The sequence below is a fragment of the Protomyctophum bolini genome (genome assembly GCF_963924005.1).
Source record: "Protomyctophum bolini genome assembly, chromosome: 20".
Classification (NCBI taxonomy): Eukaryota; Metazoa; Chordata; class Actinopteri; order Myctophiformes; family Myctophidae; genus Protomyctophum; species Protomyctophum bolini.
Genome location: NC_137881.1, coordinates 5,873,425 through 5,887,085, shown reverse-complemented (window position 1 = coordinate 5,887,085; position 13,661 = coordinate 5,873,425). Strand labels below are relative to the sequence as shown.

The 13,661-nt window shown below is 43.0% G+C and overlaps 1 protein-coding gene and 1 long non-coding RNA gene across 2 annotated transcripts; one reads left to right on the top strand and one right to left on the bottom strand.

Annotated features, from left to right (window-relative positions):
* Positions 1–2,786: 2,786 nt before the first annotated feature.
* Positions 2,787–3,772, bottom strand: LOC308335712. The gene is made up of 3 exons (XR_013966082.1): positions 3,737–3,772; positions 3,579–3,626; positions 2,787–3,275 (listed from the first exon to the last, which is right to left on the bottom strand). It is a non-coding gene; the product is annotated as an uncharacterized lncRNA (long non-coding RNA).
* A 2,957-nt stretch (positions 3,773–6,729) lies between these two features.
* On the top strand, positions 6,730–12,598 carry LOC308335924 (uncharacterized protein; the record flags this gene model as incomplete). The annotated part of the gene is made up of 4 exons (XM_080793146.1): positions 6,730–6,853; positions 8,888–9,372; positions 12,058–12,398; positions 12,517–12,598. The coding sequence occupies exons 2-4, from the start codon at positions 8,953–8,955 to the stop codon at positions 12,596–12,598; spliced, it is 843 nt and encodes a 280-aa protein (XP_080649272.1). The 5' UTR covers positions 6,730–6,853; positions 8,888–8,952.
* Between the last annotated feature and the right edge of the window lie 1,063 nt (positions 12,599–13,661).

Sequence of the window (13,661 nt, the reverse complement as noted above, 5' to 3'; positions counted from 1 at the left end):
GTAATTAGCTTGTTTGTTTGATTGATTGATTGAATACTTTTTTGACAGTTTGCAGAAAAATGCACAGGAAAGTACAGTTCAATAAAGGTCTGCCAAGAGGATTTACAAACAACCCAAGAAAGCACTAGGCCTGTTTTCATCGCATGGGGTCCTTCATAATTATTCAATTCATTTTGGCAGGAACATTCTCTGAAAATAGCAGATCTACAAGCTCAGAACGCACGTTCTGAGCTTGTATAGATCGGCTATTTTCGCAGAGAAGTTTGGAGTAGTAGAGGGAAATAAGAACAGGACAAAAGCATTTACTATAAGTTTAAGTGGTTAAACTTAAAATGTCTGAGAATAGACATTAACATGAATCCAACACATGAATAGAAAAGACAAACAAAACGGTGAGATGATACGGTAGCAGCTGTCGAACCAACCCCTAGATCCGAGCACTCTAAAAGGTCAAAATGAGGAGAGGGTGGATACAATCAAGGTACTTTATTTAGAAAAGTTAAAAACAGCCAAGATAGATTCGACTTCACAGGAGTCTTCATCAGGGCAGGTAAGATGATACCTGCCCTGATGAAGACTCCCATGAGTCGAAACATGTTGGCTTTTTTAAAACTTTTCTAAATAAAGTACATTGATTGTATCCACCCTCTCCTCATTCTTTTTTTTTTTACCTTTTTGAGTGCTCGGATCGGCCTTTTTTCCAGTCCCACAGATTTTTGTAGCACCAGTTCACTTTATTTTTTACTTTTATTGCACCTCCATCGAGGACTCTCTCTTTGTCGCTCAACACAGTCCCCTATGGTATTTCTTTAAACTGGTAAACTTTAATATTTCAGTATTAAATTCAGTTATGTAGGCAATAGGCACAGGAAGGATGTACTGTAGGCCCACTAGGCTACTACACACCTTCTCCAGTAGGTGGCGACAGTTCTCAACCATGGTGGAAAGCCTGGTGGTGACGCGACGGATTGTTTTATTGAGCATGCGTCCATGCGCGAAACCCGGAAAGCGGAAATCTGTTGTTTTGCTTCCTCAGCCATAATCAGAGACCAGACCACGATAAAAGATGTCGGCCAAGCAACTCGAAATGTGTCAAATAGAGTCTCTCAGGTCGTCGGTAAAGGAACAACTGACATCGGTGGGAGAGGAGATATTGTTCGTTTTGGAAAAACAAAGTGATTCGTCGCAGCTGAAGCTTCATGTCAGAGTGTTTGTTAGCGAGCGGCTGACTGCAGCTGCAGAGCTGATCTGTGAGCTCTTCCAGAGAGAGATAGAGACACTGCAAACACTACTGGAGCCATATCATCATCACACACTGCACACAGCAGGTTGGTTAAAACACTGTGTCAACCGCATGCTATTATAATATTAGTTTTGACGTTGTTTTTCATATCAGACATATGGCAAACGGATACAACAACAAGACAAACACTAGACGATTGATTGGAAATTGTATTCACATAATGATGGACCATTTAAAACGATACAACCAACCCAGCTAGCAAGTTATGGCGCGCCGCCTGCGGGAGGCGGTCGCCGCGCGCCGCCGATCGTGTCCTCCGCCGGGCGCGTCGCACGATGTGGCCGCGTCGTTCTTGATCAGCGTGTGCCGTGCGCGCCGACGCGCGTGTAGCCGGCGCCCCGCTTCTCTGCCGCGACTCGAACGTCAGCTACGACGGCAGCAGCAGGACAGCGTGGAGCTGTCTTATGACACCCCCCCCCCCCCCCCCCCATATGACCCCGCACCCCTCGATCCTCCCCCATGCTCACCTCCCTCCCACATATTTATAGAAACATAATAAAGCAGCAAATGTATACTTAATTTTGTTTCTTTATTAGGAAAAAAAAAGGTTACAATGAAATCATTTAGGCACATAGAAAAAATATGTAAACAACCAAGTTTAGAATACAAGTGGTTGATTTTTATGTCATTTTGCACCAACTTTCCTGAAACCACCAGAACATGTTGGATAAGATTGTGTCCACATTTCCACAGTTTTCTGAAAAACCTATGTTTCTATATTAGTGGTTCTCAAATTATGTTATGTCAAGGACCCCAGAAATATTATGAAATTGGCCGCAGACACCTACAGTATCTGAAAATATGTTGTTCCAGGGACTACCCAGAAGCAAAGATGAGTTTAAAAACGTTTGCTCTGAAACAATATATATTCAAAGATTTGCACATTTTCAGGATAAAACTAAATGGCAGACCTACAAGCTCGTAGCGCGGTCCCTGGAACAACATATTTTCAGATTGGAGTAAATCGTTTGAACACCAATGATACAGAAACATCTAGGCTTTTCAGAAAACAGTCATACCATTCAAACACTTTAACCATCATTTTAAAAGCTGTTAGATTGTTGGCAGATTTACAAGCTCACAAGCTTGTAGATTTGCTAATACTAAAATGTGGCCCAAACACAGTGAACGTTTTAACTAAAATCTGCGAGGATTTAGAAGACATTTTGTGGAATCAGTTCAAGTTTAATTTCTATAAAACACCAAGTCTATTCTGTGTGGAGTTAGTTATGTAGGCCCAGTAATGTTGCAATAACAGTTACACAGCAATAAACAGAACACACAATCGAGATTCACCTTTTGAGCAAGAAATCGTGCAGCATACATTCAAGAGTCCATTTGGAAACCCCTATAGCGGTGGGTTTGAACCCTTTTCATGCCAAAGTTATTCACCATTTGAGCCACGGACCACCATTTGATGAGCTGCCTGCCGTGCCTGTCCGTTTCCTTCCTTTATGAAGCCTGACTGGTGGTGGCCGCCAGCAGAAGTTCCAAAATGCACCCTGTCCAACGTCTCCGGCTCTCAGACCCCAGGTCCCCGTCACTGAAGTCCAAGATCCCCTGGTTTTAGCCACTTTAACCATTATTTAAAAAGCTGTAAGCTGTTGAAAACGAGTTTGTAGATTTGCTAATTTTGAAACATCGTGAAAATGTGGCACAAATCTGTAAATATATATTATTTTGCAGCAAATGTTTTAACTAAAATCTGTGAGGATTTAGAAGACATCAGTTCTCAAGTGTAAGTGCTTAAGTCTTTAAAACACCAATTCTCTTCTGAGTGGAGTCAGGAGTTTCTGAGCGTAGCAATGTATGTATGTCCCCATGTCTGTATGTCCGAGCACGGAAAGCTGGGTGCGTTCCTTGAGGTCTGGATGTTGCGTATAGTAGAGGGTCAGGGAAACCCGACTGGTGGTAGCCTTTCCAGCAGAGGTTGCATTTGAAGTCGATAGGTCTTCCTCCAGCGAAAGTTCGTCTGAAATCACAGAATTAATTAAATAAATTATTGTGGGATAACATTTGATGGCTGTGAGAACCACTGCCTTAACCCATTTAGACCTGAGGACGCATCTGTGTCGCCTCATAGGTTTTAAACATTATTTTAAAAGCTGTTATCTGTTGAAAAATAGCAGATCTACAAGCTCATAGTGTGGCACAGAGTGCCACAGTACTCATCATAATACACCTCAGTCATTTAAAATGTTATGATGGTAACAATGGTACACAGTTACACATTGTTGGGTGCCAATTTTCTGTCCTTGGTAAAATGAACAATTACCTTAAATTAAAGAACGATGTCTCAGCTCTGTACAGCATGTCACCTTGTCTGTAAAATGAAATCAAATTCAAGTCAAATTTCTTTCAAATGTAACAGCAAACTTGAGGCAAGAGAGCTTGTAGCATGCAACCTTAATTCAGTGGTAGAAATGTTCTTACCGTTTGTACGCCCAACAGATCCAAGTCCTGTGTCTGAAATCACAGTAACAACAAAATGGTAAACATTGTATGTACATAAAAATCAATTTGATGAAAACAGAAGATCTACAAGCACACAATGTGCTGCGAGCTTGTAGACCAGCTATATTCAGCATGCAACCAAGTGTAAAAATCAGGCTTAGAATAAAACAACAAAATGACTAAAATGACAAAAATTAAATCAAAATGTGTTGTAATTAGACAAATCTTTATTTGCAATTGTGGCCTAGCAAAGTTCCTTTAGAGGAGACAACAGAGAGAAGAGTAAAAGAAATGGCTCAGAACGTACCTGCATGGCAATGCTCATTTTGGTCACTGCATCTGCACCTATAATAGAATAACAAAAAAGTCTGTTTTAAACATTAGCCTACTATGTGATATTTTTTACATTTGCAAGACAGACATTTGACGAAGATTTAGCCTTGCAGACCCCACATACACACAGACCCCATGCTGTATTGATGTGGTACCATAGGAGAAGTTCTAAAACAAAGAATGACAAAAAATGTGATTTACAGCTAAATGCTGTTTATGTAGTCTACACAAGCAACGTATCAAATCTTATCTAATTCGAATAATTGTGTTTAAGGACTTATCAACACAATAAGAAGTTACCTGTTAAAATAGCATGAGTTATACGTTTGCTAATGCTAACCTTATCCCCTCGTCCAAACAATAGATTGCCCAGGTAGCTAGGCTAGCTAGCTAGAGGGAAACATACACAGATAAAGATCGAAACGATTCTAACACGGGCAATTACACTACACACGGTAGATATCGGATATAAAAATACACTGACCTTTCAACTGAATTTCTCCGGAGAAAAACTGTGTAAGAACTAATATAAGCATTTGTTGGAGAGTCTTGTCTTCTGCGACTGCCTCCACCCCCGTACGTCGATTCAACAAAAACAACAACACTGCAATGCATGCCGGGTAAAGCCTCGGCTCCAGGCTAGGTAGGTAATAACAACAACAATAATAATAATAATAAATATAACCGCAAGAAGAAGAAGTAGAAGAAGAATCCACTTAATTATATTCAATAGTTAAAAAATTATGTATTTTATACATATAATGCACATCCTTGTCTGAGAGAGAGAGAGAGACGGGCGGGGGAGGCAAGCCTTACGTCAGCGTGAGGAGGGACTGTAAATCGCTGTAAATTCACGATCGCATTAAAAAGTAACTGATCGCGATCGTTTGACGCGCGGACAGCGGGGGGACGTCCAAGCCAGCCCGGGCGTGCTACGCTGTGAAGGCGACAGCGGGAGGCGGTAGCTAGCGGGGAAATGTTAGCTGGGAAGTAGACTACGGTCAGAAACTGAAAACCAGGTTCACTAACATAAACATCAAATCGAATGGTTAACAAACTGCCCTCCCAGTTCGATCCCGGGCTCCCCAGAGTTATACCAAGGACACTTCGACACTATATAGTGTCGAAGTGTCCTTGAGCAAGACTGAATTGAACCCATAATTGCTCCCGTCCCGATGTGCAGGTGCCTTGCATGGTTTCCCCCGCCATCGATCGGCGTGGGAATGTGCATTACATTCACCCACCCAATCTGTGTGTGTGTGTGTGTGTGTGTGTGTGTGTGTGAATGAGTGAGACTGTAAAAGTGTGAATGTAATGCACAATCTATGTAAAAGTGTATGAAATTGATTAATTGAATGTATGGGTGAATGTATCCAAAAAAGTGTTTTGGATAAAAGCGCTATATAAATGCACCATAAAATGTACCATTAGTGCTGCACTATTTTTGATCAAATGTCGATCTCGATTTCAATCCACATCAATTGAGAGCACGATTCTCACATTTTTTGGCTTGAAAATATGTATTGTCTTTATAGTCTGTAGTCACTGGACATTACTGCAATCAAAACGTGGCACCTGAGCCAATTACTGTGGCTTTAAACAGACGACATCAAGGTAAAAAATTCACAATAGAGGGTATGTGTGTGACATCATCATACCTGGAAGTTATGCGGGAACGCAGAACTGTGTGGCAAAAACTACTTTCTGGCCTTGACAGCCCATTCATCCAAACAGAAAAGTCCTGTCTGATTGCATTAAACAATGTTAAACTCACCAACATTGCAACTGTACGCAAAGCTTGAATTATCCTACCTGCAAAGTTTTTGTTTCATAAAAATCCACCATAGAAACGTTATGAGCTAACTTTCTGTCGAGAAATGCCCTGCATTTGATTATTTTTCGAAGTGTCAGAGTTTGGAAGTGCTTAACACAACATTTTGCTGCCTCCTGCATGATGTGACATTTAGAAACAGGTCGTACGCAGGACAGGAAGGTTGAGTGATTTCCAACGAGCGCTTCCAAACTCCAACACTCCAACATGCTGCTCAATGTTTTGCCACTCAGTCTAGATGAGGGGGGCGTGTCCTGATGGGGAAATGATGCTTGTGCATACTCTCTATATAGGCCAAGCAGATTGGGCAGATTTTTCTCTGAAAAGCCTAGCCTTCCAAACCTGGAGGCATAATCTCCTGTTGTTACCTTGTGCTGTCACATGATCTAAAGTCTCTCTAGAAGAGAGTTTATATTCCAAACGAGATGCTAGGTCAGAAAATAGGACAGAACATCAGCGTTCTGATCCAAAACATCTCACTTAGGGCTACCAAAATCCTAGGTCCGGCCTGAGTAGGATAATCAATATTGTCCAATGATCCAATCAGAAAGCATATTGACCTTTCTCTCTCCCCCTAGACCTCCAACTACTCCCTGGGTGTAAGGAGGAGGTGTCCTCTGAACAGCAGGAGGGTAGCCACCGTCTTGTCCAGTCCTCTGAACACCAGGAGGGTCGCCACCGTCTTGTCCAGTCCTCTGAACACCAGGAGGGGAGCCACCGTCTTGTCCAGTCCTCTGAACACCAGGAGGGTCGCCACCGTCTTGTCCAGTCCTCTGAACACCAGGAGGGTCGCCACCGTCTTGTCCAGTCCTCTGAACACCAGGAGGGTCGCCACCGTCTTGTCCAGTCCTCTGAACACCAGGAGGGGAGCCACCGTCTTCTCCAGCAGGGGAAACCAGAGTCTCCTTTCTTGAAGGCAGGAAGCCATGAAGGTATGTATCATTCAGAAGACAAAGCGTCGGTACCACTGATAAAAACATAAATAAACAACGTATCCTTGCGGTTCAGTGGTTATATCCGCATAATGTTTTCATTGGGCTTGGCCCACACACAGTTATTGCTATCAGCTGTAACCCACATCTGCACTGATGGATTGACCACTAGAATAATTAATGAAAAGTGAATGAGACAAAACATTGCCGGTATTGAATATAATATTTGAATATAGAACGATGACTGGATACTATGCAAGGTTGGTTTGATTTTAAAGTAGTTATTGTTCGTCCCTGAGGATATTCTTTGTGTGAATGTAAACATTTTGTTAGCTTTCTTACGGTGGATTAAATATGACTAGAGCGGTGCCCGTTGGTCCTACTTGGAGCAATGTTCGAGTAGAGTTATTTGTCAGGCATACCCAAATATGGAGTCTATGCAGATGAACATAATTGTGATGTCAAGATGTCAGGACGTGATGTCAGAACAGGCCAGCTCCATATATGGAGATCTAGGGGGTGATCAGGTGTGATCAAGTGGCTAATTTGGGCCCTTTCCAGAGCCTGGGCAGGGGCTTTTGTGCTAGTTCTGGACAACGGTGTGTCCCACCGACTCAAGGCCGGGCACTGCATTCATTCCCTGTGGTGGTGGTGTGGAACACGTGTGTCAAATTTGAATGTGTTTGTGGGGAGAACGGTTCTGGAGTTATGTGGATTACATACTGTACACGCGTTCAGAGACGTGGTGCACATCTGCCTCATGCTTTTGCCCCGCCTCCTCTCAGCAACTGGTACCTTGGAGCTTTAGGGATATCGCCACCATAAGTATTGCGCCATTGATCGCTCGAGCGCTGTTCGTGCAGCCTGGAGTGTGACAAGCTGGAGTTTGAAATACATTGTTTTCAACGAGGGCGGTGCAAATAAGAACAATTTTAGGCATGATTTGATTGATTTTAGCCTTTCGGCTAATCTTCCAAGAGTCCAGAAATAAATTAAAACATTACAGAATACGCTATATTACATTACAAAATAGTACATTGCATTTCAAAAAATACATTTCAAATTGCACTGATGCTAAGCGACAACAGTGAGTCAAATGTTACAGCGTAACAAAAATACCTCTAATCCTCAACTCATACAACCGCACACACACACACTCACACACACACAGGCACAGCATATGCCTGCCCACATACAGAAACAGTTCATTCACCTATCTATGGTGGACTATGCATGGCAAGGTCGTCCTCTTCCCTGAGCCAGCTGAAAACCTGACATGTGTGCAACAGGCATGTGTTGCGCGCGCACCTGCCGGGACCCGACCGGCTCGGACTAACGTGTCGGTATATTAACCCATTCTGGGCGGGAACCCATATTGGTATCTTACCCCCTCAGGCCGGGAACCCATATTTGGGTTCTGTACAGTATGTACAGTATTCAAAAATGTAAATTTTTTGATGCTGCTATATAAATATTTGAAGTTTTTCCAGAAACCTTAGGTCAGGATTTAGAGGCGTTTTTAGAATCGGCCTTAGGCCTAAATGGGTTGAAGGAGTGCCGTGAATTTTGTACTTTTTCTGTTTTGTGTGTGTCTTCTATGGAGTTAACATTACTCTAATAGACGCCCAGGTGTGGTTTATAATATTCAAATATGCCTTCCCTAAGTTCCCTGTGTATTTTTGTTTTCTTCCTGAAAGCTGAAAGCCTTTGAGTCAAAAGGCCCAATCGAAATACACCACTTTGGTGACATCATAACCCTAACCCCCCTCCCCTCATTATCGTACAACACACAGCTGTGGGCAAGGCTTAAGTTTAGTTGGGTGGTGCTAAGGTGAAAACCATACTTGATGAACATAAAACCATAATTGTAACACTTTGTATAATCACCTAGTGTCAAGTTTTAGGGAGGGGGGGGGGGGGCACTCCATCACGGCACTCCATCTTTAACTTTGCGCAGTGAATTGAGAGAGAGAGAGAGAGAGAGAGCTGATTAGTGACTTGAACTATCATGTTATCTCATCTGTCTCCTCCTAGACTTCCTGCACTTCCCTGGGTGTAGAGAGGAGTTTCCCCACGAACAGCAAGAGAGGGGCTCCAGTATGGTCCATGAGGTCCATGAGGAACCAGAGCCTCCGCACGTTAAAGAGGAAGAGATGCTGCTTGAAGCACCAGAGGAGGAGGAGGAGGATGAGACATTATTGCTAACAGTGAAAATTGAAGATGATGAAAACGATGTGTCAGACACTCCTGCCAACACATCAGCTGAACACATTGAAACATCACAACCAACCAGTGATGCCCAGCAGCTCCCCTCGTATTCACACTGTTCTGAATCTGACACTGAAGACCGTGATGAGTGGGCGCAAACCAAGGAACCTCAGCCAGTTTTAAACGCACCGAAATCACACAAGACACCAAATGTTAAAGGACAAACATTGCCTTTGAGCAACAAGCCGTTCCAGGACACGAGATCCTCAAAAGAACTTCCGTCCACGAGGACTCGTGAGGGGGAGACGCCTGTAAGTTGTACACTTTGTGGCAAAAGCTTTAGTATAAATAAGTATCTGAAGAGACACATGAGGATGCATGCCGGGGCAAAACCCTATAGATGTACGGTTTGTCACAATAACTTTAGTCTAAAGGAAAACCTGAAGCAACACATGAGGACCCATACAGGGGAAAAACCCTTTGGTTGTGCAGTTTGTGGCAACCGGTTTAGTCTAAATAAAAATTTGAAGCAGCACCAGAGGACTCATACGGGAGAAAAGCCTTTTAGTTGTACAGTTTGTGGCCACAGCTTTAGTCTAAAAGAAACCCTGAAGCAGCACATGAGGACTCATACAGGGGAAAAGCCCTTTAGCTGTACCATTTGTGGAAACTTTTTTAGTCTGAATACCAATTTGAGGAAACACATGAGGATTCACACAGGAGAAAAGCCATTTACCTGTACAGTTTGCGGTAACGGATTTAATCATACTAGTCATTTGAAGCAGCATATGAGGACTCATACAGGGGAAAGGCCCTTTAGCTGTGTCATTTGTTACAGCAGCTTTAGTCTAAATGAAACTCTTAAGCAGCACATGAGGACTCATACAGGGGAAAAGCCCTTCAGTTGTACAATTTGTGGCCTCAGTTTTAGTCTAAATAACAATCTGAAGAGGCACATGAAGACTCATACAGGGGAAAAACCCTTTAGCTGTACCGTTTGTGGCAATAGTTTTAGTGTGAAGGGTAATTTGAAGCAGCACATGAGGACTCATACGGGTGAAAAACCCTTTAGCTGTACAGTTTGTGGCAAAAGCTTTGTTGAAATCCGAGGTCTGAAAAATCACATGACAAGCAAACATGTGTTGTAACAACAGTATTACAATGATATGTGACGGATATTAAAGTGGACACTATCTGATGCAAAGATTTACTGGGACTGAAATTCAGCCCAGGACTTTTAAGATGGATGAATCAAATACAATCAGGCCAGATAACGTCGCCAAGGCCATAACAAAAAGGGGAGACCAGGCGGAGGTAAATCAATAAATAAGTACTTTATTTAACAAATAATGACAATAGAATCAATGCTGCAATGTAGGCTCCAACTAGGGATTGTCCCGATACACTTTTTTTCGTTTCCGATCTGATCACAATTTCTGTGTTGGCCGATACCGAATACCAATACCGGAGAATAATATTTATAATAACCGGGAATAGCGTTTATAGCTATCTAGCGTATATATCTGGTGTTGTGTTTAGCAGAGTCATGAGTCACCTCGATGGACTCATTTGAAAATCCTTGTCCTTCAGTAGAGTTACTTGGCTCTGCTCCCGGTTCTGATTGGTCGATATTTGGTCGATAACTTGCACATGCGAGGGCCCAGTCATCGCTGCTTGCAGCTTTAATTCAGTTTGTTTTCATAATTTTGCTAAGTTTTTAAAAGTCGATTGATAAATGTTCCAAACTAAGGCTGATACTTTACCGAGAATAATACCTCCCCGCATCTGACAAGCTTTTTTGCGGTCTTATACAATTTATTAAAACGTCCTAGGAAGAAAAAATGCACCATTGTCTTATAGTCATAGGCTATTTTGTTTACATTTATATGATTCAATTGACATTGTTTTCAATATTGTACTTGCGTAATGTATATGAAAACATTTCATACAATTCTTGTGATTTGAGAAACAAAGTGTGCCAGTCCATAACACCAAAGTAATTTCAAAATAAGAAATCTGAATCAGAAGACCAGTTTTTGTATTGGTGCTAAAAACAAAGCAGGCCTACTAGACCGGTGTTACTGCAGACATAAACACAAAGAACCTAATATACCCTGTACAGATAACAGAGTTTGCTTTTCGACCAGCACAAAGGTGCAAACCCAGATATACTACTCCCGATTAAAACCATGTATTATTTTATTTTCTTCCTGGCTATGCTACTGCTGCAGCAATGATCATTTTCATATGAGTCAATTTTTGTAATTGAGCTTATTTAAAGACGAAGACATTTTTTGTGTCTGTTATTTACTCATGTTTTCTTTTTTGCTATTAAGGTGCTGTAAATCCTACTATTTAGTATTTATATATATTTGATTATTATGTCAACCTTTCTTGTTTAGTTTAGTTTTATTTATTATATTTATTTATTTTACTGATTTGATGAGTTTTGATGCCAATTTCACCACTCAGGGCTGGGGCGCTATGACACTTTTGCCTCAATTATGAATAACAAACGATTTGAAAATAATGTATACAAAATCATCATGTTGTGAGCTTGTAGATGGGCAACTTTTTCTATTGCTTATTGTAAAATCTAGCCTATATCATGAAAAGTTATATAAGAAATAAAATGTATCAAATGTGCCTGCGTCTTGATTATTCGATTAACCTGCATGGGCTAGATTAAAGGACAACTTCTTTTTTTTTCTCCAACCAAGGTTCATGTTTGAGGTTATTAGAGAAAGTATAAGATGAGTGTAGTTTTTATTTTTATTCTTTTCATTGCTGCTTGCTGTCGTTTTAGCAGCAAATGGAAAGAAATTAACCTTCAACTTTCTTTAATAACAACCTAAAACATGAACTTTGGTTGGAAAAAAAAGCCAAAGTTGTCCTTTAAGTCAGTTTTTGGTTAAAAATGTCGGTTTTTGATATTTCATTATTTGAATGTCCTGCTTTAAAAAAAAACTGCTTTCTTCTGTTATTTATATGTCCAGGCTGTGGATCGCGGGGACAGCCTAGCGGGATATCTGGTCCACACCACTGCTGTTCCTCCAACACATGGCCCTGAGAAGGTGTCCAACCCGCCTCAGAACACTGCTGTTCCTCAGGCCCATGGCCCTGGGCAGGTGTCCAACCCACCTCAGAGCACTGCTGTTCCTCCAACACACGGCCCTGAGAAGGTGTCCAACCTGCCTCAGAACACTGCTGTTCCTCCAACACACGGCCCTGGGCAGGTGTCCAACCTGCCTCAGAACTCTGCTGTTCCTCCAACACACGGCCCTGAGAAGGTGTCCAACCCGCCTCAGAGCACTGCTGGAAGGCCAAAGACGGAGAGGTGGGCTGTAGTTCCCCGTCCTGCTGTCATACCGGCTATCCGGCCAAGATTGTCAACCCAGAGACAGTTTTTCCTCAAACCTCCCGTTGCTGGCGGTCCCGTCATTCTCTTCCCCCAGATATATTCTGCCCCTGCTCGAGCCCCTGCCACTGTTTCCTCTCGCGTTCCCACCACTGGCATCTCTATATCCGCCCCGATAACCCCTAATGTGTTTGCCTTTCCCCGTCTTCCCGTTTCCCGGCTTGCTCCCCGTCTTCGGCATCTTGCTCCATCTGCTCCTATCCCTCCAGCTGCCAGTAGTCATGGAGGCAGGCGGCCCTCCAGGGTCAGGTTTAACAAGAGGACGGTTCTGGCTAACTCCTGTAGGAAGTGTGGACAGTTCAGGACTGCACAGACGGGACACAGCCAGTATAGAGGCACCATTTATTGTCCTAAAACAGAGACTCTGTCTGTGAGGGACTGGTTGGATCAAAAAAGAAAATCTGCACCCCGTCCCCCTGGCATCTCTAAACCCGCTCCAACCCCTAATACGTCTGCGGTTCCCCGGTTGGAGCAAATCAAATCTGAACCCACTGGCATGTCTATAACCGCTCCAACCCCTAATACGTCTGCGGTTCCCCGGTTGGTGCAAATCAAATTATCTGAACCCACTGGCATCTCTATACCCGCTCCAATCCATAATACGTCTGCGGTTCCCCGGTTGGAACGAATCAAATCTGAACCCACTGGCATGTCTATAACCGCTCCAACCCCTAATACGTCTGCGGTTCCCCGGTTGGTGCAAATCAAATTATCTGAACCCACTGGCATCTCTATACCCGCTCCAATCCCTAATACGTCTGCGGTTCCCCGGTTGGAACAAATCAAATCTGAACCCACTGGCATCTCTATACCCGCTCCAATAACCCCTAATGTGTTTGCCCTCCCCCGTCTTCCCATTGCCCGACTTGCTCCCCGTCTTCGGCATCTCGTTCCACCTCCAGCTGCCAGTAGTCATGGAGGCAGGCGGCCCTCCAGGGCCAGGTTTAACAAGAGGACGGTTCTGGCTAACTCCTGTAGGAAGTGTGGACAGTTCAGGACTGCACAGACGGGACACAGCCAGTACAGAGGCACCATTTATTGTCCTATAATGGAGACTCTGTCTGTGAGGGACTGGTTGGATCAAATAAAAACATCTAAAATGTAGAGATGCCAGTAATGATTTCATAATTTGTCAGTTTTATCTGTTGCATTTGTTTATCATCTCCACCAGGCTGAAGGTCT